The following is a 27,839-nucleotide window of genomic DNA, read 5'->3' as shown; positions in this document are numbered from 1 at the left end:
GACATCGGATCAGTCAGGGCCCGGGGTGCAGGGAGAGAGGGCTAGGGCTTCTCACTGACTTGTCGGAGGAAGAATTGCCTGAGCACCATATGGCAAAAGCTCTTCAGAAAAAGGAACAGCCCATACAAAGGCGAGGCGAGGGGATCACGTGTGGTTTGTTTGGGGCGCCACCGGGAAGCCGGTGAGGCTGAGTGGGTGGTGTGTTGAAGCGTTCAGGTCCTGGAGAGCCGTTGGAGGCTTTGATGGGGCATGGGTGGGAGCAGACAGGCCGGTGAGCACGTTGATGGCAGGGCGGGTGGGAGACGTGCTAGGGATCCCTGACGTGGACAGGTCCTGAGGGAGAAGGAAGGACTCTCCCGCAGCCTCAAAATTGGGCTCAGCGAACCTTCTCAGTCAAGGTTTTTGATTCTGCAGGCCACCCATCTCTGTCCCAACCGACTCCGTTCTGCTGCCCTAGGCAGAGCAGTCAAGTGGATGTGCAGATGAAGGGCGCTGCTGTGTCCCAGTCAGCCTTTGTTGACAGAAACAGGTAGTAGCTGGGGCCGGTCCTCAGGGAGGCTGCCCTTTACCGACACCTGAAATTCCAATAGGCCCCATCTCTGCTAAGAACTTCTCATGATCTTTGCCTTTTTTGGGGTTTCCTGTGGTAAGGGAAAATAGACACAGAAGCAAAAGGTAATAAATAAAATACATGGTAGGTTAGAAGGGAGTGAGTGCCATGGAAAAAGAGAAAAGTAGAGCAAGGGAGGAGGAGTTCGGGTGGGGGTGCCAGATTGTGGGATGCCAGCTGGAATGAATTTTAAGCCAGGTGGCCAGGGAAACCTCACCACTCAGGTGTCATGTGAACACAAGTTTGAAGGAAGAGAGGAAATGAGCTATGTGCTTATCAGGAAGCTGTATTTGGGCAGTTGAAACAGCTGGAGCAGAGGTCTAGCACATTTGAGGAACTGCAAAGGAGGCCAGTGTGGTTGGAACAGAGTGGGCAAGGGGAGAGTATGGGGAGATGAGGTCAGAGAAATGTCTGTGTGGATGGAGTTGGGGAGGGGATATCATGCAGGACCTTGAAGGCCGTGATTAGGACTGTGGTCTTGTCTCTGAGGGAATAGGGAGGCACTGTCAGATTTTGAGCAGAGGACTGCAGTGGTCTCACTATGACTGCTGGATGGAGAAGAGGATGAAGGAGGATGCTCATGGGGATGTGGGCAGAGCCAGGGAGGCCAGAGAAGAGGCTGTTGGAATAACCCTGAGAAGACATGGTGCTGCTGGTCAAAGATATATAAATGGCCGGTAAGCACATGATAAGATGCTCAGTGTCATCAGCTATCAGGGAAAGGAGAATCAAAACTGCAATGAGATATCATCTCACACCACCAGGGTGGCTGTAATCAAAAAGTGAGATAATAGGTGTTGGGAAAGATGTGGAAAAATTGGAACCCTCACACAGCTGGTGGGAATGAAAAATGGTGTAGCTGCTTTGGCAAACAGTATGGCAGTTCATCAAAGGGTTAAACCTAGAGTTACCATATGACCCAGCAATTCCACAGCTAGGTACATACCCCAGAGAAATAGAAACATGTCTACACAGAAAGTCATACACAGATATTCATAGCTGTGCAAATATGCATATCATGTTTGTAATACCCAAAAGATGGAAATAACCAACATATTCGATACCTGGGGAATGGGTAAACTAAATGTGTATGCTTACAGTGTCAGATCAATACACATAGAATGGAATGAAGCACTGTCACCTACTACAGAATGGACAAACCTCCAAAACGCTGTGCCAAGGGAAAGAAGCCGGTTACAAAGGACTGCATTTGTATGATGCCATTTATGTGTAATGTCTAGAACAGCTGAATCCATGCAAACAGAAAGTAGATGAGTGAGTGTCTAGGGCTGAGGGATGGGAAATTGCTGTCTAATGGGTAGATTTGGGGGCAATGAAAATACTCTAAACATGACTGTGGTGATGGCATAGATGTGTGACTCTGCGAGTATACCAAAACACTTTAAATTGGTGAGTTTTGTGTATGGTGTGTGAGTTATATCTCAAAAAGCTGTTGTTTCTTAAAAGAATTTTTTGAAAACCCTCAGATGGGAGGAACTGAGAGAAGGGCAGAGGAGTGGGGAAAGAAAGGTCTGACTGGGAAAAGTTCTGGGCTGGGAGAGGTGGGCGTGGTCGGTAGGGCACTAGGGAGCCAATGAGGAATTCGGACCCAGAGACGTGAATGGATTTGTTGTGATTCTAGCTCAAGGCTGCTGGTTAGAGGCTTGACTGGAGGGCCCAGAGTGGAGGCAAAACTTCAACAGGAAGTTGGTTGTGGCTTGGGCTGGGATGGTGGCCATAGCCATGGTGGGAGAAAAGTGGGCAGATCTGAGGAGTCGGGAGGTGGCCTAGTGATGGGGCCTTTTGAGTTAGTTTGGGAGATGGATGGGCAGGAGATGGGCTGGGAGAGGGGTGTCCTTCCTTTGCTAAGTGCTGGAGGCCCAGAAACTTAACTTTTGCTCAGTGAAACCCAAATTTCTAGCTTTAGAAATGAACCTTCATTTCTTCTGTTCATATGTATTAAGTCATGAAAGAAATACATGTTTGGAGGGAAATTCACAGTGATTGCAGTGAAAGGAGGAAGCACAGCTCTAGTCCTCCTTCCCCTCTCACGTTCCCATTCACCACCCCTCACGTAGCTGCCGTGAATATCTGGTGTCTTCCTCCCCACACTACTTGCACATTTACATTCCCACACATCCTTCCTCAGCAGCGTGCACTCTGATCCTCCATAAGAACCTAGGAGTTTCTAGCATTCTCCAGCTAATGGGTGTTTACGCTGGTCTAGTGTGTGGTTAGGAGCTGCAGTGAGCATCCTTGGGCAAAGCTGTGAGCTTTCCTGAAGGGGAAGTTCCTAGAAGTGGAATTGCAGGCTCAAAGAGCACAAGTGTCTGAAGTTCTGCCAAGTAGCCCTTGGCAGGGCTCTCCTTATTTGGATCCCCACCACTAGGATCTGGTCCCTTCATTCAAGTATTTATTTATAGCCAGCTGTCTGCCAGGCTCTGTTCTGTGTGCTTGGGATACATCAGTGACCAAGACAGGAAGCAAGGAACCACCTTCCTGGGGCATCCATTCTGTGGGGAGACAGATGATAAACAGTAAGCACTAAATTCAGGGTGGCCAACTGTCCAGGTTGCCCACAATGCCAAACTTTAGTGCTGACACGGGGAAAGTCCCAGGCTAGTTGGTAAGAAAAGTTGGTGGTACAAAAAGATAATTACTATAAAAATTAGAGCAGCTAAGGCAAGACGGTTCAGTAACACTAGGCGGAGAGGAAGGGGGAGGGGGAGAATTTTTAGATTAGAGGAGTCAGGGTAGACCTTTATTGAGAAGGAAACATTTCCATAAACATTTAAAGGAAGTGAGGGAGCAAGTTTTGTGAATATCCAGAAGAGAAAGACTGTTCCAGGCAGAGGAGGCTGCCGATGTCAATGTCCTGATGCAGAAATGAGACCAAGCATCAGCAGTCTCTGAAACGTGTGTCCGTCATGGAAAGACAGAAGTGCCTTGTCTCTCTCCTGTGTTCCCCTTCTTCTCAGTGAGGCCGAGCATCTTTTCGTGGGTACATGCCTCCATATTTATTACTGAGTCCGTGGTCTGTGGTTGCTGACAAGTTCTCTGCCCCTTAGTGGCCATAGTATTTTAAAACGGCATCTGTAGGGGCTGTGGTAGGTGATTAACAAGAACCACTTTCTTCTGTGTCCCTGAGCAGAACTTAGAACTCTCTCCAGTGGTCAGAGCTAGTTAATCGGTAAATATAAATTCTTAAAGAGATGGGAATATCAGACCACCTTACCTGTCTCCTGAGAAACCTGTATGCAGGTCAAGAAGCAACAATTAGAACTGAACACAGAACAACGGACTGGTTCAAAATTGGGGAAACACTGGGAAAAGAGTACATCAAGGCTGTATATTGTCACCTTGCTTACTGAACTTATATATAGAGTACCTCATGTGAAATGCCAGGCTGGAGGAATCACAAGCATCAGCCTGGAGAAGTATCAACAACCTCAGAGATACAGATGATAACACTCTAATGGCAGAAAGCAAAGAGGAACTAAAGAGCCTCTTGATGAGGTTGAAAGAGGAGAGTGAAAAAGCTGGCTTAAAAAACTCAACATTTAAAAAACTAAGATCATGGCATCTGGTCCCATCACTTCATGGCAAATAGGTTGGGAAACAGTGGAAACAGTGACAGACTTTTATTTTCGTGGGCTCCAAAATCACAGAATGGTGGTTGCAGCCATGAAATTAAAAGACACTTGCTCCTTGGAAGAAAAGCTATGATGAACTTAGTATATTAAAAAGCAGAGACATCACTTTGCTGTTAAAGGTCCCTGTACTCAAAGCTATGGTTTTTCCAGTAGTCATGTATATATGTGAGAGTTGGACCATAAAGAAGGCTGCTGCTGCTGCTAAGTCACTTCAGTCGTGTCCGACTCTGTGCGACCCCATAGATGGCAGCCTACCAGGCTCCCCCGTCCCTGGGATTCTCCAGGCTGAGTGCCACATAATTGCTGCTTTGGAATTGTGTTGCTGGAGAAGACTCTTGAAAGTCTTTGGGACAGCAAAGAGATCAAACCAGTCAATCCTAAAGGAAGTCAACCCTGAATAGTCATTGGAAAGACTGCTGCTGAAGCTGAAGCTCTAATTCCTTTGGCCGCCAGATGTGAAGAGCTGACCATTGGAAAAGACCCTGATGCTAGGCAGGAGAAGGGGGTGATGACAGAGGATGAGATGGTTGGATGGCATCACCAACTCAGTGGAAATGAGTCTGAGCAAACTCAGGGAGATAGTGAAGGACAGGGAAGCCTGGAGTGCTGCAGAGCATGGAGCCCCAAAGAGTCAGACCCTACTTAGCGATGGGACAACAGTGCCTGCAGTGGATCAGGTGCTCCCTCTAGTGACAGCAACAGTGAACTGCACTGCCTGGCTCTCAACTTGCTCCAAAACCCCAGACTGCAGGGCTGACTTCGCCTTGGATAAAAACCGACTTTAGCTGCCAGAGGATTCCTTAAATGGTTGTAAAACTGACTTCTCTGATGCGCGACAAGGTTAACTAGAACAATGCCTGATGCTGGCAACTGTGGGAGCAAATGAGCATTCTCACATACATGGACTTGGCAAGGCTCTAGGAACTGCATCTTGGCCTCATGTAGCAAGTCTTAAAAACACACCTCCCTCCAACCCAGAAGTTCACCCTCCTAGGAGCTCATCCCAGGGAAAACTATGTAAATGCTCCATGTGGTGTGCAAAAACATATTCCTTAAAGTATTGTTTATCATAGTGGAAAATGGGAAAACCCCAGATGTCTACTGGTAGGGACTGAAATAAAAATTATGCTGCTCCTTGGACTCCAAAACTCATGAAAGATACTGAGAAGCTGTTCAAGTCTCGAGAGACACAAGAACTATTTACAACACCTAATCCCAGGGTAGCAGGGGCTGAAAAGAGAATTTCTCCAAAGGACAATATTGGGACAGTTGGTGAAACTTCAACATGGACTTCATCAATGTTAAGTCCTTGATTTTTGATAACTGTACTGTAACTGTGTAAGAGAATGTCTGTGTTTTTCAGAAATGTTCCTTAGGGGCTGCTCACTCTCAACTGTCTTAAAAAAATATTTATGTGGGAATAAAACTGGAAAGCAGTGTAATGTATTGCTAACAATTGGTGAGTTGACAAAAGCTGTGCAGGAGTTCTTGGGCTTATTCTTGTAGTTCTTGTACATTTGAAACTTTATAAAGTTAAAAAGACACGAAAAGAAAAAAAGGCATGTGCAGGAGAAGGCAATGGAACCCACTCCAGTACTCTTGCCTGGAAAATCCCATGGATGGAGGAGCCTGGTAGGCTGCAGTCCATGGGGTTGCTAAGAGTCGGATATGACTGAGCGACTTCACTTTCATGCATTAGAGAAGGAAATGGCAACCCACTCCAGTGTTCTTGCCTGGAGAATCCCAGGGATGGGGGAGCCTGGTGGGCTGCCGTCTATGGGGTTGCACACAGTCGGACACGACTGAAGTGACTTAGCAGCAGCAGCATACAGCATCTGGTACAGATATCAGAAGTTCACAAGCCTACCCCGGCAAATGCAGGTTAAGAATACCTGCTCAGAGGCTGAACTTTTTTTAATCAACACAGTGAAGTTGCAAATTGAGCAAGTGTTAGGTTACAAAGGCAAAACTCTTGCGCCAGATCTTGTCCTTGACTTGCCCAACCAAAGCATGGGACATGTGGATCAGATTACTTTCTTGTTTGAGCAGAAATGAAATAGTTGACAGGCACATAGAGGGTACGTTGAATGAAAAATAGGTAACATTTAAGCCCTGGCATTACAACTGCATGGGAAGGGAATGAGACTCCTGTCTCCCATATCACCCTCACTCCTGGGCATCTATCTACTTAGTGAGGGCAATGGCAGCCGAAGTTGGCACTGTTGACATTCAGATTTAAACTTTTTTTAAATTTGAAAATATAAAAAAAATTTAAAAAACAAATTTAAACTTTATTTTTAAAAACTAGGTGTAAAAAAGTGTTAGTTGCTCAGTTGTGAGCAACTCTTTGCGACCCCGTGGACTGTAGCCTGCCAGGCTCCTCTGTCTATGATATTCTCCAGGCAAGAATACTGGAATGGGTAGAATTCCCTTCCTTCTCCAGGGGATCTTCCCAACCCAAGGATTAAACCCTGGTCTCCTGCATTGCAGATGGATTCTTTACCATCTGAGCCACCAGGAAAGCCTAAAGGTAGGTTAAACAAATACAAAAGAGTCACAAGTGCAAGTCAGTCAGTCAGTTCAGTTGCTCAGTCGTGTCTGACTCTTTGGAACCCCACGGACTGCAGCACGCCAGGACTCCCTGTCCATCACCAACTCCCGGAGCTTGCTCAAACTCATGTCTGTGGAGTCAGTGATACCATCCAACCATCTCATCCTCTGCCACCTCCTTCTCCTCTTGCCTTCAATCTTTCCCAGCATCAGGGTCTTTTCCAGTGGGTCAGTTCTTCCTATCAGGTGGCCAAAGTATTGGAGTTTCAGCTCAGCGTCAGTCCTTCCAATGAACACCCAGGACTGATCTCCTTTAGAATGGACTGGTTGGATCTCCTTGTAGTCCAAAGGACACTCAAGAGTCTTCTCCAACACCACAGTTCAAAAGCATCAATTCTTCAGTGCTCAGCTTTCTTCATAGTCCAACTCTCACATCCATACATGACTACTGGAAAAACCATAGCCTTGACTAGACGGACCTTTGTTGGCAAAGTAACGTCTCTGCTTTTTAATATGCTGTCTAGGTTGGTCATAGCTTTTCTTCCAAGGAGCAAGCGTCTTTTAATTTCATAGCTGCAGTCACCATCTGCAGTGATTTTGGAGCCCAAGAAGAGAAAATCTGTCACTGTTTCCGTTGTTTCCCCATCTATTTGCTGTGAAGTGATGGGACTGGATGCCATCATCTTAATTTTCTGAATGTTGAGTTTTAAGCCAGCTTTTTCACTCTTCTCTTTTGCTTTCATCAAGAGGCTCTTCAGTTCCTCTTCACTTTCAGCCATAAGGGTGGTGTCATCTGTGTTTCTGAGGATATTGATGTTTCTCCTGACAACCTTGATTCTGCCTTGTGCTTCATCCAGCGTGGCATTTCACATGATGCTCTCTGCATATAAGTTAAATAAGCAGGGTGACAATATACAACCTTGACATACTCCTTTCCCAATTTGGAACCAGTCAGTTGTTCCATGTCAAGTTCTAACTTGCTTCTTGACCTGCATACAGATTTCTCAGGACGCAGGTAAGATACAAATGCAAGAGAGTACAGCAAATAGCCCCCAGCCATCCAGTCCCCTTCTCCACAGGCAAGGTGCATCAGCAGAATAGGCTGCAGGGTCCCACAGTAACAGCAGCCCCAGGTGCTAAAGCAACAGGGTTTGTTTATATCTGGCATGTCTAATAACGTCTGGGAGGCAGGAAAGTACTTTCCTAGTCTGTGCCCAGGAGGAGAACCTCTGAGTGCTCAGTGATCCCATACTTAGATGCAGTGCATCACCACGCTGCCTCTCCTTCCGCCCCACCCTCCAATTACCTGCAGACAAAGCCTCCAACACAAAGAATAGATGGACGAACAACCCTTACATGGACCAGATGGGGGCATTTTACCAGTGACCCGACATCAGTGTTTGAAGGCATTACTCCCTTCTCCTCCCATTAATCTAGAGTCAAACAAATGGACCCAAGCAGGTGAAATCTAGCCGGTGGTGAACATGTCACGGAAGGGGAGGAGTCTTTCTCAACTGCACATCACACTCTGTCTCCCAGCGAGCGCTTCCCTGCAAGGATGGTTAGGTTTCATGTGTCAGCTTGGCCAGGTGACAGTGCCTGGTTGTTGGTTCAGACACAGCCCTGCTATTGCTGTGAAGGTATTCTGTAGACACCTACAGCCAGCTAACTTTGAGTAATGGAGGTTATCCTAAATCATACGGTGGGCCACATGCAATCAGTCGAAAGCCTTAGAGCAAAAACCGGAGGTTTCCGGGAAAAGAATGAATCCTGCCTCAAGACTGCAGCCTAGAAAACCTGCCTGAGTTTCTGAAGTGCCTTACAGACTGAATTTTCCAGCCCCCACAGGAGATGCAGGACACACAGTTTCGATCACTGGGTCAGGGAAGATCCCGTGGAAGAGGGCATGGCAACTCACTCCAGTATTCGTGCCTGGAGAATCCCATGGACAGAGGAGCCTGATGGGCTCTAGTCCTTGGGGTCACAAAGAGTTGAACACTGCTAAAGCGACTGAGCAGGCACACTCACACAGGCCAGTTCCTTGACAGAAATAGACACACACACACACACACAGACACACACACAGAGGCCAGTTCCTTGACAGAAATAGACACACGCACACACACACACACACACACACACACACACACACACACACAGGTTCTGTTTCTCTGGAGTACCCTGACTGATACAGAATAAAATCTAATATTTGAGATGCAAACACTTAAATCCACTAGAGGGGAAGGGGTTTTCTTGGTGATAAAACTGATACTGGAATGCCCTGCACACACGACTCAGAGAGGCCAGCAAACTCATGCTTTTGATGTAATGAGAGCTGGCAGTTGGTAAACAAGCATTTAGATGCTCCTGGAGTAGGCTGGCCTAAAGTTCATAAAGCCCTGCCTTTGGGGCACCTCCTGAGACAGAGGGAGGGGACAGTTCTGTCTTCACTATGCATATATGTTAATACACTGGGCGGGAAGAGAGAGGTGTGGAAAATGCTTCCTGGTTATCACAAAAACTGACACTTAGACTGTATTCTGTCACACGTCTTGTTATGGGTTGAATTTTGTCCCCTCCTCCCACCAAAAAAAAAAACTGTTTTAGTCCTAACCTCCAGGACCTGTGAATATGGCCTTGTTTGGAAATAGGGTCTTTGCAGGGAAAATCATTGGGGTGAGCCCTATTCTGTCATGACTGGTGTCCTTATGAAACGGGACATTTTGCCAAGGAGTCGGGCGTACAGAGGGAAGATGATGTGTTGAGTGCCAGCACTGCCCGCAAGCCCCCAGAAGCTGGGGGGGGTGGGGAGGGCACGGAGAGATCCTCCCACCCAGCCTCAGGAGGAGGGGGCCCTGCCGGCACCTCCCCCTCAGACCTGTGGCCTCCAGCAGCTCCAGGTGGTACTACTGTTACCACAGCCTAAGGAAACTAACAGCTCCCCCAACACACACACTTTAATGATATTCAGTCAAAAAAATTGATGTAAGGAGGTGCAAACAAATAGAATCTGCAAACAAATGCTTAAATGCTTAGAGTCAAGACATGTAGGAAGAAATGAAGGATTTAAAAGCATCTGGCAGGGCAGCCTGACTCCTCACCACCCATCTGCAAAGACACGCAGATGCTCACCCTGCCTCGGCCACAGCGAGGACTCCCCAGTGACCTGCAGACGCGGAGGTGGAACCCCATCCTTTCCACAGTAAACCTGAGGCCGGGGATCAGGAAAACGTGTTTATTAAAAAACAAAAATACCCAGTGCAGCTTGGCTGGCTGTCCTCAGTAAGGAGCTGGGGCGAGCCTGGTGTTGGGTGGAGGAGCAGGGTGGGGAGGGGTAAGGAAGCAGGCAGAGCTGCAGGTCTTCTGGTCCAGAATGGATCATCTTCTCTCCATACCGCCCTCCACTGCCCCCTCACTGGAATGGTTGTGTGTGTGCGCGCGCACACGTGCGCACACAAGCCTGTATGGTGTAGAAGGCGGCAGGGCAGGGGGGAGACAGACGGCGAGGTCTCAGCTCTGGAAGCATCAAGGGAGTCTGGCAGGACATGCCCACTTCCTCACCCACCTCGAGACCTCTCCCCACTATGGCTTATTTGAGATAAGAGGTCAAGGCCCCAGGGTCGGGCAGCCTGTGTCGAGTGAGTGATGTGTGGTGGGTGGCGGGGGGTGAGATGCCTGGAATCCAGGCCAGGAAAGAGCGAGTGGAAGGGGAGGGGGCATAGAAAAGATGAGAGGCCCCAAACCCTGCAGATGTGGGGGCTGGAGAAGGCTGAGTGCTCCCTGGGGGTGGTGAGTGGAGGGGAGGGGCTCTGGCAGGGCAGGTGCTCAAGCTGGCTCCTTTTGGGGGAAGTCACAGTCTGCCCTAGGGACCCTGGGCGTGTTGAGGCCCTTGCAGGGATTGGAGGAGCCCAGCGGAGCAGCTGCAAGCAGGGGGCTGAAAAACTGGCGCTGGGGCCCTGGTAGCCTGGGGCTGGCCCCTCAGTGTCCTCAATGTGGTGGGAGCTGTGCTGTGCGTGCTCAGTTGCTCAGGCGTGTCCAACTCTTTAGACCCCATGAGTGCTGCCCTCCAGGCTCCTCTGTCCATGGGGTTTCCCAGGCAAGAGTACTGGAGGGGGTTGCCGTTTCCTCCTCCAGGGGACCACGGTGGGAGTCGAGGGCCAAGTTTCTGCCCCAGGCTCCTGACAATAAGGGATGAGCTGAGGTGCCGTTATTTGTGGGGAGAGGAGAGGAAGGGGGGCGGCCCAGAGGAGGGAGAAGAGGCCCCCCGACCTGGCCCTCGGGGCTGGGAGAGGGGGCGTGTAGCCCTTTAAGAGTGGGGGAATGGCCGCCCCCCAACATGGCTATGTACAAAGAGAATTTGGGCAAATTGTGCGTTGGGTGTTGGGGACTCCCCAGAGGGTGAGGGGGCAAGGGGAGGGAGTGGTGCTCCTCTGCCATCCCGGGGAGATGCAGAGCACACCCTGCCCCGCGGCTGGCAGGGGCGGTGGCCGCCGTGCTCCAGATGTGCCCTTCTGGGGCCAGGCAGCAGCAGACACCACTGAAGGCCCCGGGCAGGTCGGCAGCTGTTGGCCCGGCCCTGGGCGTCTCCAGGGAGAGTTTGGCCCAAGCCAATGGCATGCGGCACTGGGTGCGGCTCCGGTGCCAGGGACGGGACTGGGGCTGTGACATCACCCAAGAACTGGAAGGCCCCCCTCTGGGGATGGTAAGAGGTCTCTGTGTTGACCCTGTCACCGGTCAGATGGTTGGGTGAAGGGCAGTAATCCGGAGGGACTGCCAGGGGTGAGGGGGCACTGGCCAAGGCCAAGTCTCTGGTCAGGTTGAGGCAGGCATCAGCCTGAGTCAGGAGCAAGGCGGTGACATCACCAAGAAGGGCTGGGTAGGATGATGTCATCAGAGGGAGCCCCACCCCACACTCTTTTTGAGGGAGGGGGGAGAGAACACATATTGTGCTGGTTCCTCTAAAGGGAACGACTGTAGGTGACCCCACAAGACAATTGAAATACAGCTGTCATAGCACTTGGCTCCCAAGGGGATGGGTCTTGGAAGGTGATGATACACGGTTGACTTGGATCCTGATGAAGGACATAATTGGGTGTCTGGGATCCTGGGAGATGATGATGTCACAGTCATGGTGTATCCCAGTTGATGACGGTACCAAGGTTGAAGTGGATCCCGGGAGAGGATGATGTTGGATGTCATGGGTCCCAGGACACCATCAACTCTCATGGATGCTGGGGGCTGGTGGCATCGTGGCTGAATCAGATCCTGGGAGGTGATGACAGCACAGTTGTGAGGGTCTGTGGGAAACTGGGGCATCATCAGTCCTAGTGGATCCTGGTAGAAGATGTCACCATCAGCCATACTGGGTTCTGGAAGGTGATGACATCACTGGTCATGGTGGATTCTGGGGGATGATGACATCATCAGCTGTGATGAATCCTGGGAGATGATGACACCGTGTTGGTGGAGAATCATGGAAGATGGTGACGCCACTGGCTCTCGGCTACCTTAGAAGGTGACACTATAGTTATGATGAATCTTGGATGAGAACGAGACCCTCGCTGTGGTGGATCCTGGGAGATGAACACGCCGTAGATCACAGGGAACCCTGGGAAATGACGTCATCATCAGGCATGGTTACCACGGGACCCCAGGTGCAATGCGGCCATGAGTGGTGGAAGTCTTGTCAATAGCAGGCACACCCCACTCCCCACCCCAACAGGAGGCCAGGACTTTGCAGAGTTGATGATGTCTGTAGTTGTGGCAGAGAGATGTGGGGCCGCCTGAGTCCCCAGGACTCCAGGAGCAGTGGAGTGGCCTCCTCGGGAGCAGAAGCCAGTCTGGGAGTGCGTGCTGTCCTCCAGGAGTCACCAGGAGGTGACATCCCTGCACGGGGGGAGGACCCCTGGCGCAGCCTCGCTTGAGGGGAGGGTCTGGTGGAAATAGCACAGGGCTTGTCCCTGGGGTCAGGGGAGAGAGCAACCAAGCTAAGTCATGGTGGGACAAGGCATAAACTCTGGTGACACCATCACAAGGAATGGCCTTCCAGAGCAGGCAGTGTCTCCGGTGGTGACGTCACAGCTCCGGGGCCCCAGGGGCGGGCTGTCACCTCTGGCCGCAGCTTCCCCACAGGGAAGCCGCCCCAGCAATGACACCCGGGGTAGCATCTCAGGACCGGTCCCTTCCTTGGCAGCCCCCAGGTTAGTCGTGGGCTCTGGGCGGCCCACCTTGTGGATGCTGGGCCATCGCAGTGGACGTGTCTCACGGGGACATAATCTCTGCGCAGGCAGAGTCTGGTGCTGTGGTGCAGAAGGGCCTCACCCCGGAGAAGTCCCGAGCGGGCTGCCCGTCTTCGGGGATGACATCACAGGGCAAGCCAGCTCCTCTGGCGATGGTGTCACAGGAAGGAAGCAGAGCCCCCGTGGCGACGTCCTAGAAAGGAGGCCTTGTGTCTCGTGAGGATGTGAGGCTTTTTTCCCTGTGGCGCGTCCCGGGAAGATGGCTTTGTCCGCAGGCACGGCTTCATAGACAGAGGCATCTTCTTTGGAAGAAAATATTTTCCTGGTGACGATGAGGTCCACAGAGGCCTTTGGTGCCAGAGACAACATCAGAGGGTGAGACTTATCTGTGTAGTGACGTCACAGGAGGGCTCCTTGTCTCTCGGGACGATGTCATGGGACAAGGCATTGCTCCTCTTACGACGTCACTGGAGGGAGGTCTTCGTGATGACACTGTGGAGCAGACATGGCCTCCAGCGATGACTGTAGTGGGCCTGTTCCTCTGCGATGACCTCATGGGAAGCAGGGTTTGTCCCTGTGATGAACACAGACGTTTTTTGCTACCGATGACCTCACATACAGGCCCCTTCCTCTGTGATGACGTCATGGGAAGGAGGCCCTGCTTCAGACTGTGTCAGGATGAGGATCTTATCTGCCACGACATTGCAGAAGGAAACTTTTTCTTTCGTGAGTGTTTCGTCCAAAGCCATGTCCTTGGAGGTAGCCCTCCTGGCCCCCGCAGGTCTGGATTCCAGGCCCGCCAGCCGGGTGTGGCAGGGGGTGCAGGCTGGGATGGGGGCCGCAGGCCACAGCGCCCCAGCCCCCAGCCCGGCCTCGGACACTCAGACAGTCACCTCGTTCTTGCTGGCCGTGCGGAGGTGTTGGGGCAGGTGATGGCCGGGGATGAACTGCAGCTGCTCCAGCGTGCCCTGGCGCTGGAAGGGCGGCCTGCGGGCCAGCGTGCCCCCACCCCCACCGGCGTCTGACATCCAAGCTGGCTGCGGCGAGCCGTGCAGGGCGTGGTGGTGGTGCGCGTGCAGGCCGGGTGGCGGCGGCAGGCCATGCAGCGGCGTGGGGGGGCCCCCGGGCCCCAGCAACAGGTTGGAGTGGGAGGCGGCCAGGCTGGTGCGCGCAGTGGGCTCGGGGGGCAGCGCGGGGCTGCGCGGGGGCGACAGGAGGCGCTCGCGGCTCTGGCGCAGAGCCTCAGGCGACGACAGAAGCAGATGCTCCTGGGACACGAGGCGCGCGCGCGGCAGCGTGAACTCGTAGCGCGACCGGCCCCCGTCGCCCAGCAGGTGCTCCTGGGACATGACGCGCCGAGGGTGGGGCGCGGGGGCCAGGCCCAGCTCCTCGGGGCCGCCCCAGCCTTCCATGCGGTAGCCGCCCCCCGTGCCGGGTCGCCGCAGCGCATGCAGGGGCAGCGTCCCGCGGGGCACCTCCGCCAGGTGCCGGCGCTTCAGGTAGGCCTCGTCCAGGTCCTTCTCGGCTGCGGGAGAAGCGGGGGAAACCATAGAGCTGGGCCCCTAGCCGGCCCAGAAGCTGCCTGCCTCCCTGGGCCATCCCTCTGCCTCTCCTTGCACTGGGCTCCCACCCCCAGGGAGCTCCAGACATCACTGGAACTTCCTGGGCATTAGCCTGGGCAGGGGCACGGTTTTAACCAGTGGGAGCAGTCAAGCTAGAAGAATGCATGTTCCCAGGCCCAGCTTGTGGTCCTGGCGCGGTAGATGAGGAGGGGGATTGTTTTTTAAATCGCTTGGGAATATCCTTTCTTTTGGGCGTAGAACCTAGCTCTTGCTTTTTGAGGAAACTTCCTTCTCTTTCATACTGTAGAAAGTGTTTTTCGATTCGACCCATTCATGGATTGTAAAGTCAATGTTGTGGGTAGAGACAGTATTTTACAAAATGAAATAGGATAGAAAATTATTAGAAAGTTTCCCACAATAAGAAAAAAGTGAAAGAAAGTGAAGTCGCTCAGTCATGTCCGACTCTTTGCGACCTCATGGACTGTGGCCCACCAGGCTCCTCAGTCCATGGGATTTTCCAGGCAAGAGTACTGGAAATGGGTTGCCATTTCCTTCTCCAGGGGATCTTCCCAACCCAGGGGTTGAACCCGGGTCTCCTGCACTGCAGGCAGACACTTTACTGCCTGAGCCCCCAGGGAAGCCCATCGAGAGAATAAGGGTGAGTGCTGTGCATACAATTTTTGTTTCAGCTGTGTGTGTTATTGAAATATCAGTGGTTGAAGTGACATAGTGTCTGGGATTTGTTTTGAAATAATCCACCAAAAGATGGGGTGGGGGAAGGAGGGAGCAAGAAAATGTTAACGCTGGGTGATAGGAACCTAGGGGTTCATTTTGTCATTTCTCTGCTCTTGAACCTCTTTGAAAATGTCCACAATAGCAAGTTTCAAAACTTCGCTGTAATTTAAAAATTGCCAGTGTATGTGGGTTTCATGAGACACAGTATAAAAACCCTTTCTGATCATGAATCTGTTTAAAATGTGTGGCGCCTCCTCCACGACCAGGAATGTCCAATCAAGAGTCACGGTGACTGGATCTGGGACAAGCTCCTGACCCTTTCTTGGCCAGTGGGGTTCAGGTTTGGGAATTTTGCTGCAATCACTTGGAGACACTCTTCTGGTAAGAACTGCCCTGAAGATTCTCAGGGCAGTCTTTGCCATCACAGGGGGAGATTCTGTCTGAAAACGAAGCCAGCCCACTGTTCAGCAGAGCTGAGAGAGATAGAATCTTGGTGCCAGCTCTTGAGCACCTGGGTTCAGCCACACCTGAAGTTTGTGGCACACAGAATTTGCCTTATCAAGCCAGCGTAATTGCCTTTCTTTTCTAAGTTGTGTTTCAGCATAGTTACCTTTTTTTTTCCCTTTAAATTGTGTTTCTATTAATTGCAAATACAAGTCCTGATGAATGCAATAGATCTTGTGGAGAGGACCATGGATTTGCATTTATGAAGCACCCTAAGTGGTTAATTGCGATGCAGAATGACCTTGGGTCTTTCTGGAAGCCCTTGGAGAAAAAAAAAGAACCCTAAACGGGTAATCGAGAGCTTGAGCAAACGCTCGAGCCACTGTCCAGGGTCCTGAACCCAGGCCCTGCCCCTGCCCCGCCACCCAAGCAGCCTCCCTCCCGGGACTCACCGAGCCTCTTGAGAGAGGAGTAGCGGTTGAGCTCCGATTTCACGGCAGCCTCGTAGGACGGGGGAAGATGTGAGAGGTTGTGGAAGGACCGCGAGCAGGACAGCGTGGAGTAGCGCAAGGAGGGGCTGGGCGGCGGGACGGCCCGCCAGTCTGGGGCAGGGGGCACGGCCGGGGTCAGTCCAGGCCAGTCTGGGGCAGAGGCACGGCCGTGGTCAGTCCGGCCCTGCTCCCTCGGACCCCGCGGTCCCGCCCCCGCCCCCTTGGAACTTCAGCAGCCTGGGGTTCCAGCCCTCAAAGCTGCAGCAGGCCAAGCTCCCTGTGCTCACCCCACCACGCCCCCTCGGGGGCTCCTTGCTGGGGAAGGAGCAGGAGGCGCAGCCGGCGCATCCTGTGTGCCCCACCCCAGGCAGGAGGGCGCACTGCAGGCCGCTTCCCGCGGACCGCTTCGGGGTTATCCGGCTGGTCCGTGAGGACAGGCTCCCATGGCATCCCCCGTCCTACCGGGGCGCCTGGCTCCGACTTAGTGCCAGGTGGGGAGGGAAGGAGCCCTGCCGCCCGGGTGCATACCCAGAGTGGCAGCGCGGTGTTTGGGGCTGCTGACGCTGAGGTGCAGGTAGTTGTGGTGCAGGTTATCTGTGGGGACCAAGAGGGGCGTCACTGCCGTTGCCGGCGGCCAGCGGGCACCCCGTCCTGGTGCGTGCGCAGGGCTTCCTGCTCGCGCCTTCCTGGTCCCCAGCTCTGCAGTCTCTGCCCTGACTTCCTTCTCCCTCCTGGATCGTCACACCAGCCTTCCGCCCAGCTCCAAGACCAGCCCTGCCACGGCGCTACACACACACACACACACACACACAGACACACACACACACACGCACACACAGACACACACACACACACACACACACACACACACACACACCCCTCTGCTGCACGAAACCCTCCGCCGGTCTCACCATCACCGATGGGACATAGTCTAAGCTGGGGGCGGCCTCTGAGGCCTTCCGACCTGCCCTCAGCCTCATCTCTCACCCTCCCCTCAAGCCCTGCTCCCCTCTGATGCCCAGCGGGCCAGCTCAGCTCTGCCACAGGGCCTCTGCACGTGCTGTTCCGCTGTTTTCCGCGCGTTGAACCCCTTCCTCCCCTTCTTTGCCTGAAGACCTCCTTCCTGCTCATCCCTCCAGATCCAGGTCAAATGTCTCTTCTTCATCGCTAGTATTCAAAGCCCTCTTTTCTCCTGCGTTCCTGACCTCAGATCAATCCGCATACTTTACTGCCTGGACCCGCCTCCCAGCCTCCTGCGGAGCCTTCCTCCTCTCATTTCATTCCCTGCATAAGGGTCCCAGAGACATAGTCCTGCCCACTCGGCACTCTGCTCCTCTCCTGCTCTAAACTCCTCCCTGGCTTGCCATTGCCCTCAGGACACAGAGCTACTCAGCTCAGCCCGGTGCCTGCCCACCCTCTCCCCAGACTCAGCTCTGGGCGCCTCACAAGCTGAGCTCCCCCTGCCCAAGAAACTCCCCTCCGTCCCCTGGCCACTGCCCCGAAATCTCTTTCTGAGGGCGCCTCCTCTGCCTCCCCAGACGAGACCCTCTGACCCTCTCCAGCCGCCTGGACCTCTCTGCCGACGCTCTGGCCACGCCCCGTAAGAAGAGCGGTGATGTGAGGCGACCCCTCCTCTGATGCTCATTTTATGGATGAGGAAACTGAGGCCCAGAGAACTGAAGCCGGTCGCCCCAGGCCACAGTGGTAGAACTAGGATTCTAACCAGGCGTCTAGCTCCAGACATTCTAACTCAATGGCTACCTGCGTCCTTGTGTGTCACCAGCTGCTGGGTGGTCTGACATGAGTTTCTCAAGCGCAGTGGCTTGAGAAACCGTCGACGCGCCCACGGTACCCACCTAGGGTGCCCACGGAAGGGCAGGGAGGGGGGCGGACTCACTGCAGCGTCCGGAGCAGTGTCCGGAACAGGGCTCAGCCCGGACTGTGCGGGGAAGGCAGATTCCGGGGCGGTGGGAGGCGGGGCCACATGATGGGGCGGGGCCGAGGGCCTCCTCAGCCCCGCCTCTGCTCACCGAGATTGGACGGCTTCACCGGGTTGTAGAGGTTCTTGGGCGTCCTCGGCGGCATGCTGTCTGGGCCTCCGACCCCTGGGGTAAGGGAGCTGCTTCGTGCCCGGTCCGGGCGGGCCCCGGGCCCCGCCTGATGTCTCAGAATGTCCACCAGAGCCCTGGAAGGGGCAGAGGGATGGTCAGTGGCCTGGGGGCTGCGGGTAGGGATGGAGAGAGGGAGGGCGCAGGCCTCTTTCTCCTCCCCTTCTCACCTTTGCGGGTGTCTTAGTTCGGCTCGACTTCTCGCCTTTGGCCACGCCCCTTGCTAGCGTCAGTCTGAGCTCCGCCTGCCTCAGGGTCCCTCCGACTCACTTTCCCAATTCATCTGGACCCTACCCCTTGTGTGGTCCCTTCCACAGCGTCCTCTCTGTGGCTCTGCGCCACCCCGAACCTGGGACCTTACCCCTGTTTCTTTTGCTGCCGTCCCCACGGCGCTAAAACCTTAGATTCACCCTAGACTCTTCTCTGTCTTTCCTCCATGGCCCTTAGTAATTCCCTGGATTCGCTCTCCAAAATATATCCCAACCATTTGTCGCCACCTCTGCGGCTAGCAGCCTGCTTCTCGCCATGGACCCCCCTGCCCTGCCCGTTTCTGCCCTTGTTCCTTGCGGCTAAGTTCACATGCACAGCCCAGGGCTCAGGTGGCCGCACACGGAGCTCAGGACACTCCAGTGCCCCCCCCCCCCCCACGCACTTAGGGTGAACCCACCTCCGCCTGTTTCTGTCCACCCCCTCCTCACCCACTGCGCTCCAGTGTCGTGGGCCTCTTCACAGTCCTTCCAACACGCCACCCCAGGGCCTTTGCGCTTACGGACTCCTCTGCCTGGAGTGCCCTTTCCATAGATACCTGCTTGGTTCTCTCTTGTCCTCCAGGTCTCTGCTCAGAGAGGTCTTTCCTGACCCCTTCATGTAAAACAGCACCTCCCCTCCCACTCACAGCACGTCACACTGCGTTTCTTCGCAGCAGTCATTAGCATCTGAAAGCATACTGCCCAAGTGCAGGGCTTCCCTGGTGGCTCGGAGGGCAGAGAGTCTGCCTGCAGTGCAGGAGACCAGACTCGATCCCTGGGTGGGGAAGACCCCCTGGAGAAGGAAATGGCAACCCACTCCGGTATTCTTGCCTGGAGAATCCCATGGACCGAGGAACCTGGTGGGCTATGGTCCATGGGGTCCCAAAGTTGGACACGTCTGAGCAACTAACACTGCTTGCTTACTATCTTAATGATAACGGTAGCCAGCATTTATTGAAGGCTTACCATGTGCCAGGACTGGACATGAATCAACCCAGTTAATCTTCATTGCTGTCGGAATGGGTGGGGAACAATGATTAGCCCCACTGTACAGACACAGGGAACAGGCACAGAGAGGTTAAGCAACTTTCCCTGGGCCACACAGCCCGCAGGCAGCTGACCTGGGATTAGAAGCCAGGTTCACTCGTCAGTGCAGGGATTTTGTCTTGTTCACCGCTGTGCCCCAGCTCCTGGCTCACAGAAAGCGCTCAAGAAATATTTGCTGAATGAAGGCCTGAGCCAACCTCGTCCCTCCCTAGCCTGTCACTCCAGTCACCTGTATTCTCAGACCCGCCCGTCTCCTCAAGGCTTCCGCTGCCTCAGCCTCTGGCCATGCGGGCCCACCCCCCTCACTCCATCTGGCCCCGCCCCCGCCGCCCAAGTCCAGCCCCCAGCCCCCCCCCGCCCCCCGGCCCCAGAGTGCACACACCTGGGCACGTTGATCTCCCTGGGCGCCCTGGGCGCACGGGACGCCTTGCTGAAGGCCACTTTGGCGCCGACGCCCACGGCCAGGGCGAAGCTGATGACCCCGCACACCACGTAGGCCGTGCTGCCCCCTGGGCCCTCGCCCCCACGCCCCCCAGCGCCCCCCGCCCGGCCCCCTTCCAGCCAGCCGGCCTGGCCGGGCCCAGGCCCCCCGCCCGCACCCCCGGCGCCCCCGGCGCCCCCGGCCAGCGGCGGCGGCGTGGTGGCCCAGCGCGGCGTGTCGTAGTTGGAGCAGGAGGCCTGCGCCAGGCGCATGTGGCGGTGTTCGCAGCAGAAGCGGTAGTGGCAGGTGCCGCAGCAGAAGCGGTAGGAGCCGGTGCTGCAGTTGAAGGTGGCGTCGTACTGGCCCATGACGTCGTAGTAGCCGTGGCACAGCTCGGCCGGAGGGGGCGCGCGTGCAGCCGCGCCCGCCGAGCTCGGGGTGCTGGCTCTGGTGCCGTTGGCCCCCGCGCCCGCTGCACCCCCGCCGCCCGTCAGCGCCCCGGTCAGGCGCCGCAGGTGCGCCAGCAGGGCGGGCAGCGGACCCGGGGGCTCGGCGCTCGTGGCGTTGGACGGACGCGCCCCAGCCTGGCCGGTAGTCGAGGCCAGGAACAGGAGGGTCCCGAGGAGCAGGAGGGCCGGCATGGGGCGCGCAGGAGCACGGCCGGGGCAGCCAGGCTGGGGGGAGAACCGAGGCTGGAACGGTGCACGGAAGAAAGGCGCCAGAGGTACAGAAATGTGGAGATGGTGGCGGGAAAGCATGAGGAAGGCAGCCCAAGGGAAGACAGAAGCACGGGGAGGGGGCGAGCAGGAGCCCGGAAAAGGGGGGTCCGTGCATGGGCCCGGGGTTGGCCAGGCCCAGGGGGCAGTGGTCGGTGATGCGCGAGCCACAGAAGAATGTCCCGATGCCGCGGAAGGGGAACAGCAACGATCACGGGCAGAGAAAGGGTCAGAGAGAGATGAGTGGGGAGGCAAGAGAGGGAAAGTGGACAGGGGTGTGAAGAAATAAGAGGGACGGAGAAAAACCAGAGGAGAGATGGAATGGAGGGAGAAGAAACCGAGGAGGCAGGTGAGGGAGAGGGCGGAGGCAGAGGCCGAGGGGAGCCAGCGAGCCAGGGCGGAGGCGGGCAGGGTCAGCGTCAGCGGGACCGAGGGCGGCAATGAAGGGGGCACGGTGGGGTGGGGTGGGGTGGGGAGACGGGGAGGAGAGAGAGGAGGGGAGACGGGGAGGAGGGAGAGGAGAGTAGACGGGAGGAGAGAGAGATCCGAGTTGAGAATCTGAGTTTAGATCAGGAGGCGGCGGGGAGGGACCGCCCTACACTACTGCCCGGGGGCGGAGTGCACTTTGTAGCGGCTGTCCCTGCACGTGGGGTAGCAGCAGCTGCTGGGTGCAGGAGGGTTCACACCCCCCACCGCATGGGGGCAACATAGGGTGCCTCCAGGCATTGCCCAGTGTCCCCCTGGGGGCACATTTACCCTCAGTTAGAACTGCTGGCTTACATCCCTGTGGTCTTCAGTTCTCCCAAGGCTTATTTTTTCCCCTTTATTTAGGTCTGATAGTCAAGGGGTCTTGAGCCTCTGTCTCCCTTCTCTCTCTGCCCCACCCCCCACCCTTACCCCTCACACACACACACACACACACACACACACACACACACAATCTTACAATTTCAGCTCTGAAGTGTCTCCTTGCACGGCTGGCAAGTCAGAGTAGCAGTGGTTCATCTCCCAGCCCCACCGTGTGCCAGGTGCCTGGCACTGGACACACCTAAGTCCTCACGTGCCTCAGTTTCCCCATCTGGAAACTGGGGGTAAGGGTGGCTATCACTGGGTGGTTGGAAGGACGAACCCACCCCAGTATTCTTGCCTGGAGAACTGCCTCGACAGAGGAGCCTGGCGGGCTGCAGTCCATGGGGTCGCAGAGAGATGCAACTGAGCGCACACTCAGAGGGCTCGAGCAGCGCCTGGCCAGTGCAGGCACTACACTCCCCGGAGGGGACACAGGGTGAGAGGCGCCAGACGGACAGGTTGGCCTCGCTGTGTTTGCAGCAGCAGGCCGGCAGGCGGTTCCTGGGGCAGTGTTTACTGAGGCTGGGGGTGCAGTGGTGGGCGAACCGCAGGGTTCCGCCTCTGTCTTTATGGGGCTGGCATTCTGGCACGCAGACAGAGCCAGCACACAGGCACGCATCAATGGGCTGCACGCTGAACACTATCATGAAGAAACGCTAAGAAATTATGAAGGAGGCCATGAAGAAATAAAGCAGCGGGAGGAGGTGGGAGTGAGGGTGGGTGGGGGGACGCGTTTAATAGACGTCTGTCCGCTGTTATTTTTACCCTTCCTTCCTCCCCACTGAGCACACGTGTATCTTGGGACCACAGCATTATCAAAGGCTGCTGGGGACTGGGATGCTGAGAGGGCGGTGGGAGGCTGCGGCGCCACCCGCGTTTCCATGGGGCCCCAACCTTCCCTCTCAGCTCTGCTCTGGCCCCTGTCCTGCACTCCCCGCTCACTGCCTTCTGGACGCCCCCACTTGGTGTGTCACAGTCATCTAAGAAGTGCCTTGGCCCACACTCGGGAAAGCACTGCGGCAGCTCCTCAAGAGTTAAACATGTAGGGACTTCACTGATGGGCCAGTGGTTGAGACTCTGCTCCCACTGCAGGAGTCACAGGTTCTGTCCCTGGTTGGGAACTAAGATCCTGCATGCAGCAGGATGTGGCCAAAAAAAAATTAGAGTTACCACATGACCCAGGAGTTCTCCTCCTAGGTATCAGTCCCAAAGAGTCGAAAACATAAATGTCCTTAGCAGCATGGTTTACAACAGCCCCAGATGGAAGACCACCCAAGTGCCCATCAGTTGATGAATGGGTAAACAAAATGCGGTCTAGCCATTCAGTGGAATAATACTCAGCCACAAAAAGGGACGGAGCACTGATAGATTCTACATCCTGAAGAACCTCGAGGGCATTAAGAGAGAAAAGCCAGACACAAAAGGTCACATATCCATGATTCCGTTGATCTGAAATGTCCACAACAGTCACATCCATGCAGACGGAAGCTGATAAGTGGTTGCCTGGGGCTGAGCGCAGGTGGCAAGAAGAGCTGACTGCTCAGTGGGGGCAGGACCTTCTTTGGGGGTAATGAAAATGTTCTGGAACTAGACAGTGATGGTAGTCACACAACATCATTAAATACCATTGACTTGTACACTTGAGATGGTTAAATTTTGTGTTACATGTATTTTACTACAGTTAAGAAACAGAAAAACAACCAACATACCTCAAATGGTGTCACAGCTAGACTTTGAACTCAGGGCACCACCGCCCATTGAACATGGATGCCCCTGTCCCACACAGAGAAATGCAGGCCCTCATGCTTACAAAGATACCCCTTCTGAGAGCGACACGTGCCCGTGGCGACGTGGACTTCTTCATTCATACAAGGGCTGCCACGTATGGTTGGGCAGGTTGTGCGCTGCACAAGAGTGTCTGGCAGAGAGACTGGCTCTCCTTCCCAAGGCACGCTGGCGGGGCAGCATCCATCTGTGGGAAGGGGCACTCCTTCCAAACACACGCGAGGGTGCCATCTGCCTGCTAAGTCCCAGATGCTGGGGGGCTGCACAGGGCCAAGGGGTGCCTTGGTCCCATCTGCCCGCATGGGCTAGCAGTGTGCAGGCTCAGTCCCTGTGCTGTGCCATGCCTCTGGCGGGGCTGCATCACAGAACTTCTCCCTCTGCGCCCAGAGCGCCCTGGTCCCCTCCAACTCCACACACAGGCGCATTCCCAGGGAAATTCCAGCTCCTGGTCATTGACAGCTCCGGGGAGTTGGGCAGGAGGAGCGGGGCATACACCCCCTCAGGTCCAGCAACACACACACACACCGACACACACACGTGGCCCCTGTGTCAGCAGGGGCCCCTGCGTCCCACCTCTTGCCCTGCAGCACCTATCCCTGCAGACACTGGGCCAGATGCGTGGATACAGAGGACCGGCCTTCCTCGGCCTCATAGAACTCTGCACGGATGCACAACAGAGCTTGTGTATGCAGCGACACAGGACACAGCACGCAAGGACACCCAGGGTCGTCCTGGCAGCACGCCCGAGCCTTCTCCCAACACACATGCAGGACAGCTCCCTGTGGACACACAGCCCTGCGTCTCTGGGCATTCCCGCCCACAGCACCCAACAGTCAGACAGTCTCAGACACCACGACACCCTGGGACCACACACAGCTCCAGAGCGACACCCTGGGACCACACAGAGCTCCAGAGTGTGGCCAGAGGCCCACCCCAGCCAGCTGCACCTGGACACGCTGCCCACCGCCCATAGACCGTGGACGCTTGTATCCCAGCCAGACGGGCAGCCTTGTGGGTACACAGGCCAGTGCAAACCCCGTGGCGGAGCGTCTGGAAGCAAGCATGTGACCCTCCGTCAGACACGCCCAGACAGCACCCCCTCCCCGACACACACACACACACACACACACACACACACACACACACACGCAGGAAGGCACGATCCTCCTCCTCCCCCAAGCCGTCTTCTCCCTCCCCGCCCCGGGCACAGCCAGCAGCTCAGGGCCAGAACCCAGGATCCTAGTCCAGGACCTGAGAGAAAACAGATATGGGCACAGAGCTCGGGGAGCCAGTGTGAGACAGGGTCCCTGTGCTCCTGGAGAACCCCATCTTCCCCCTGCTGCCCTGCCAGCACTGCGCCCCACACCGCACCCCCACCCCTCTCCTGACCCTGTCAGCTAGGCTGGGGGGGCAAGGACTGCCTTGTGAGATGCCTGGGAGCAGAGAGTGAGAACAGGATGCCGGAGGACGGGGAGAGGGTCTTGGGGTGAGGGCAGAGGGTTAGAGAGAGGGAGGGGTAACGACCCAGAGAGAGGGAGACACAGAGACTCAGGGAGAGGGACAGAGACCCAGGGAGAGGGAGACGGGGACCCAGAGAGAGAGACGGGGACCCAGAGAGAGAGAGACATCCAGAAAGAGAGATGGAGACCCAGAGACAGAGACCAAGACCCGGAGAGAGAGAGACATCCAGAGAGAGGGACAGAGACCCAGGGAGAGGCAGACGGGGACCCAGAGAGAGAGACATCCAGAGAGAGAGATGGAGACCCAGAGATAGAGACCGAGACCCGGAGAGAGAGAGACATCCAGAGAGAGGGACAGAGACGCAGGGAGAGGCAGACGGGGGCCCAGAGAGAGAGACGGGGACCCAGAGAGAGAGACATCCAGAGAGAGAGATGGAGACCCAGAGAGAGAGAAATATAGAAACTCAGGGAAACAGAGCCTCAGGGAGAGGGACGGAGACCCAGAGAGAGAGAGACGGAGACCCAGAGAGAGAGAGACGGGGACCCAGAGAGAGAGACGGGGACCCAGAGAGAGAGACGGAGACCCAGGGAGAGAGAGACATCCAGAGAGAGAGACAGAGACCCAGAGAGAGAAAAACATAGAAACTCAGGGAAACAGAGCCTCCGGGAGAGGGACAGAGACCCAGAGAGAGAGACGGAGAGGGACAGAGACCCAGAGAGAGAGAGAGATGGAGACCCAGAGAGAAACATAGAAACTCAGGGAAACAGAGCCTCCGGGAGAGGGACAGAGACCCAGAGAGAGAGACAGAAACCCAGAGAGAGAGAGACCCAGAGAGAGAGAGACAGGGAGAGGGTCAGAGACCAAGGGAGAGAACAGAGGTGAAGAGAAGGGATATTCTCCTCCTTTCAAAGAAACTGAAGATATTCAAAGAATATTCAAAGAGAAGAGGGCAGAGACCTGGGAGGGCGAGCAGTGACGGGGAGAAAAGACCCGGAGAACTGGGGATCAAAGGAGAACGAGAGAGAAGGAAAGAGACAGCCCGAGAAGGACAGAGGCCCGCAGGGGGCGGAGACCCAGAGAAAGTCAGAAGCCTGATCTCGGGCTGCAGGGAGCTGGAGAGTGGTGGGCAGGTGGGCGCTGAGGGTACGGGGGTCCGAAGGCGAAGGGCGGGCGGGCCTCCTGGGAATGTCTGCAGTTGAGGGCGGGTTTGGGGTAGGGATGTGGCAAGAAGGCAGTAGGAGGGGCGATCCGGGTTCAAGAGGAGGCGGACTCGGCCGCAGGGGTCCAGGTAGGGGGCGGGGATCCCAGCTCCCGGCGGGGGCGGAGGGGTGGAGGCACCCGGCCCCGCCTCCAGCTCGCCGCCCGGGGGCGGGGTTTGAGGGAGAGACGCGGCGGGTCCCCACGCAACCCCGCCGCCCTCCGGGTGCCTAGGCCTTCCCGTCCGCTCTCTCTCACTGGGAGTCTCTGCGTCTCCCTGTCCTGACCTCCTCCGGGGATCTCGTGCCCACTGCCCCTCCCTCGGCCCGCCGGCCAGTCTCATCTCTGCAGGGAGGTGCCCGGGGTCACGGGCTCTCTTAGCCCGTCTCTCTCCACGTGTCTCAGCGCATCTCTGCATCCTGCCGTCTCTGCCCCCACGTCTCCTCCGCGTGCCAGCATTTCCTCCTCCCCTCTGCCCCGTCAGTCTCTTCTCTGCACATCCCCGTCTCTCGCTACCTCTGACTGCGTGTCTCCATCTGTGTGTGTGTCTTTCCCAGGTTTGCTGTCAACAGATCTCTGACCCTGTGAGTGTCTCTGTGCCCCTTCCGACCCCGGACCACCCATCTCCCTTCCTGGGCCCCTCGCTCTCACTCAGGCTCAGGTTAGAGGGGCGGGGTGGGGGGGCGCTGCAACCGGAGCTGTGTGTTCCCAGCGCAAAATAGACTCCTGTTGCCATGGCGACGCGAGCGCGGCCTCCGAGACGCGAGGCTTCAGGCTGGGGGGTGAGGAGGGGGGACACTTGGATCCGGAAGGCGGGGGCCGGGGGCGCTAGCGCCCGGTCCCAGGGGTTCCTGGAGGAGGGGGAAGCAGGGACTCCTAGGTCCCTGTGGAGAGAGGGCCCTGGGCGCTCTGACGCGGGGTCCGGGGACCGGGCCTTCTGAGCGAGGTCTGGGATCCAGGGACGTTGGGAGGGGGGTGCTCTGATTCCCCAATGGGGGCGGTCTGGCTGAGAGCTCTGACGCTTGGGTCCCTGGGGGACTCGGATTGCCTTCTTGGGCCCCCAAAGATTGCGAGATGGGGGTGGGGGAGCCTGAGAATCTAAAAGGGCTGAGCGGCCCTGACTGGGGGGCTCGTTGAGTCCCGACTTCCAGATTTCCAAGAGGGCTGTAGAATTCTGGAAGCCCGCATGCGGATCCCCGGGCTCCTGTGTCTTAGGGGAGTAGGGACCACTCAGATGAATCTATCTGTCCTTCCCATCCATCCGTCCATCCATTCAACCGCATGCCTGTCTCTCTTCCTTCCTCCGCGTACCCAAGTCCCTCCTGCCTCAGTTTCCCCCTCCGCACCGGGGTGCGGCCGCGCTCACCTCACTTTCCGGATGCGGGACCCTGGGGGAGTCGGGGGGTGGCGGCGACGTGGGGGGCCGGCCGGGGGAGGCAGAGCGAGCGCGTGTCTGCGAGCCAACCCGGCTGGGCGTGTGCGCGCGCGCTGCCTGAGGGGCGGCCGGCAGAGTGTCGGGGACCCGGGCCGGCAGTCCCTTTGCGGGCAGATGCGCGCCGGCTGCGGTGCAGATGTGAGTGGCCGCCCTCGCCTTTGCCTTGCGCCGCCGGCTCGGAGTTGAGCGGAGGCACCACCCCCTCCCCACCTGCCGGGGACCCCTCTTCCCCCGCCGCCCGCGGGCCCCGGTCGCCCCCGGGACACCCCCCAGCCCAAGAATGGTTCG

General features: G+C 56.1%; 2 protein-coding genes across 5 annotated transcripts in view; one reads left to right on the top strand and one right to left on the bottom strand.

Annotated features, from left to right (window-relative positions):
• The window catches only part of ZNF628 (zinc finger protein 628), a 66,489-nt gene that overhangs the window by 1,760 nt on the left and 36,890 nt on the right, over positions 1 to 27,839 (top strand). The window lies entirely within an intron of this gene.
• Positions 10,035 to 27,833, bottom strand: SHISA7 (shisa family member 7). Of its 4 annotated transcripts, XM_042232462.1 has the most exons (6): positions 27,483 to 27,833; positions 20,070 to 20,800; positions 18,315 to 18,469; positions 16,813 to 16,878; positions 16,246 to 16,434; positions 10,035 to 14,577 (listed from the first exon to the last, which is right to left on the bottom strand). In XM_042232462.1, exons 2-6 carry the CDS (start codon positions 20,747 to 20,749, stop codon positions 13,934 to 13,936), a joined length of 1,734 nt encoding a protein of 577 aa, XP_042088396.1. In that variant the 5' UTR covers positions 20,750 to 20,800; positions 27,483 to 27,833; the 3' UTR covers positions 10,035 to 13,933. The 4 variants fall into 4 exon arrangements, with proteins under 4 accessions (XP_042088396.1, XP_042088393.1, XP_042088394.1 ...); XM_042232459.1 differs by lacking the exon at positions 27,483 to 27,833 and having other exon boundaries at positions 20,070 to 24,802; XM_042232460.1 differs by lacking the exon at positions 27,483 to 27,833 and having other exon boundaries at positions 16,246 to 16,395; positions 20,070 to 24,802.

Source organism: Ovis aries, chromosome 14, assembly GCF_016772045.2.
Source record: "Ovis aries strain OAR_USU_Benz2616 breed Rambouillet chromosome 14, ARS-UI_Ramb_v3.0, whole genome shotgun sequence".
Lineage (NCBI taxonomy): Eukaryota > Metazoa > Chordata > Mammalia > Artiodactyla > Bovidae > Ovis > Ovis aries.
The sequence above is the reverse complement of the archived record's forward strand: the minus strand, read 5'-3'. Positions and strand labels throughout refer to the sequence as shown.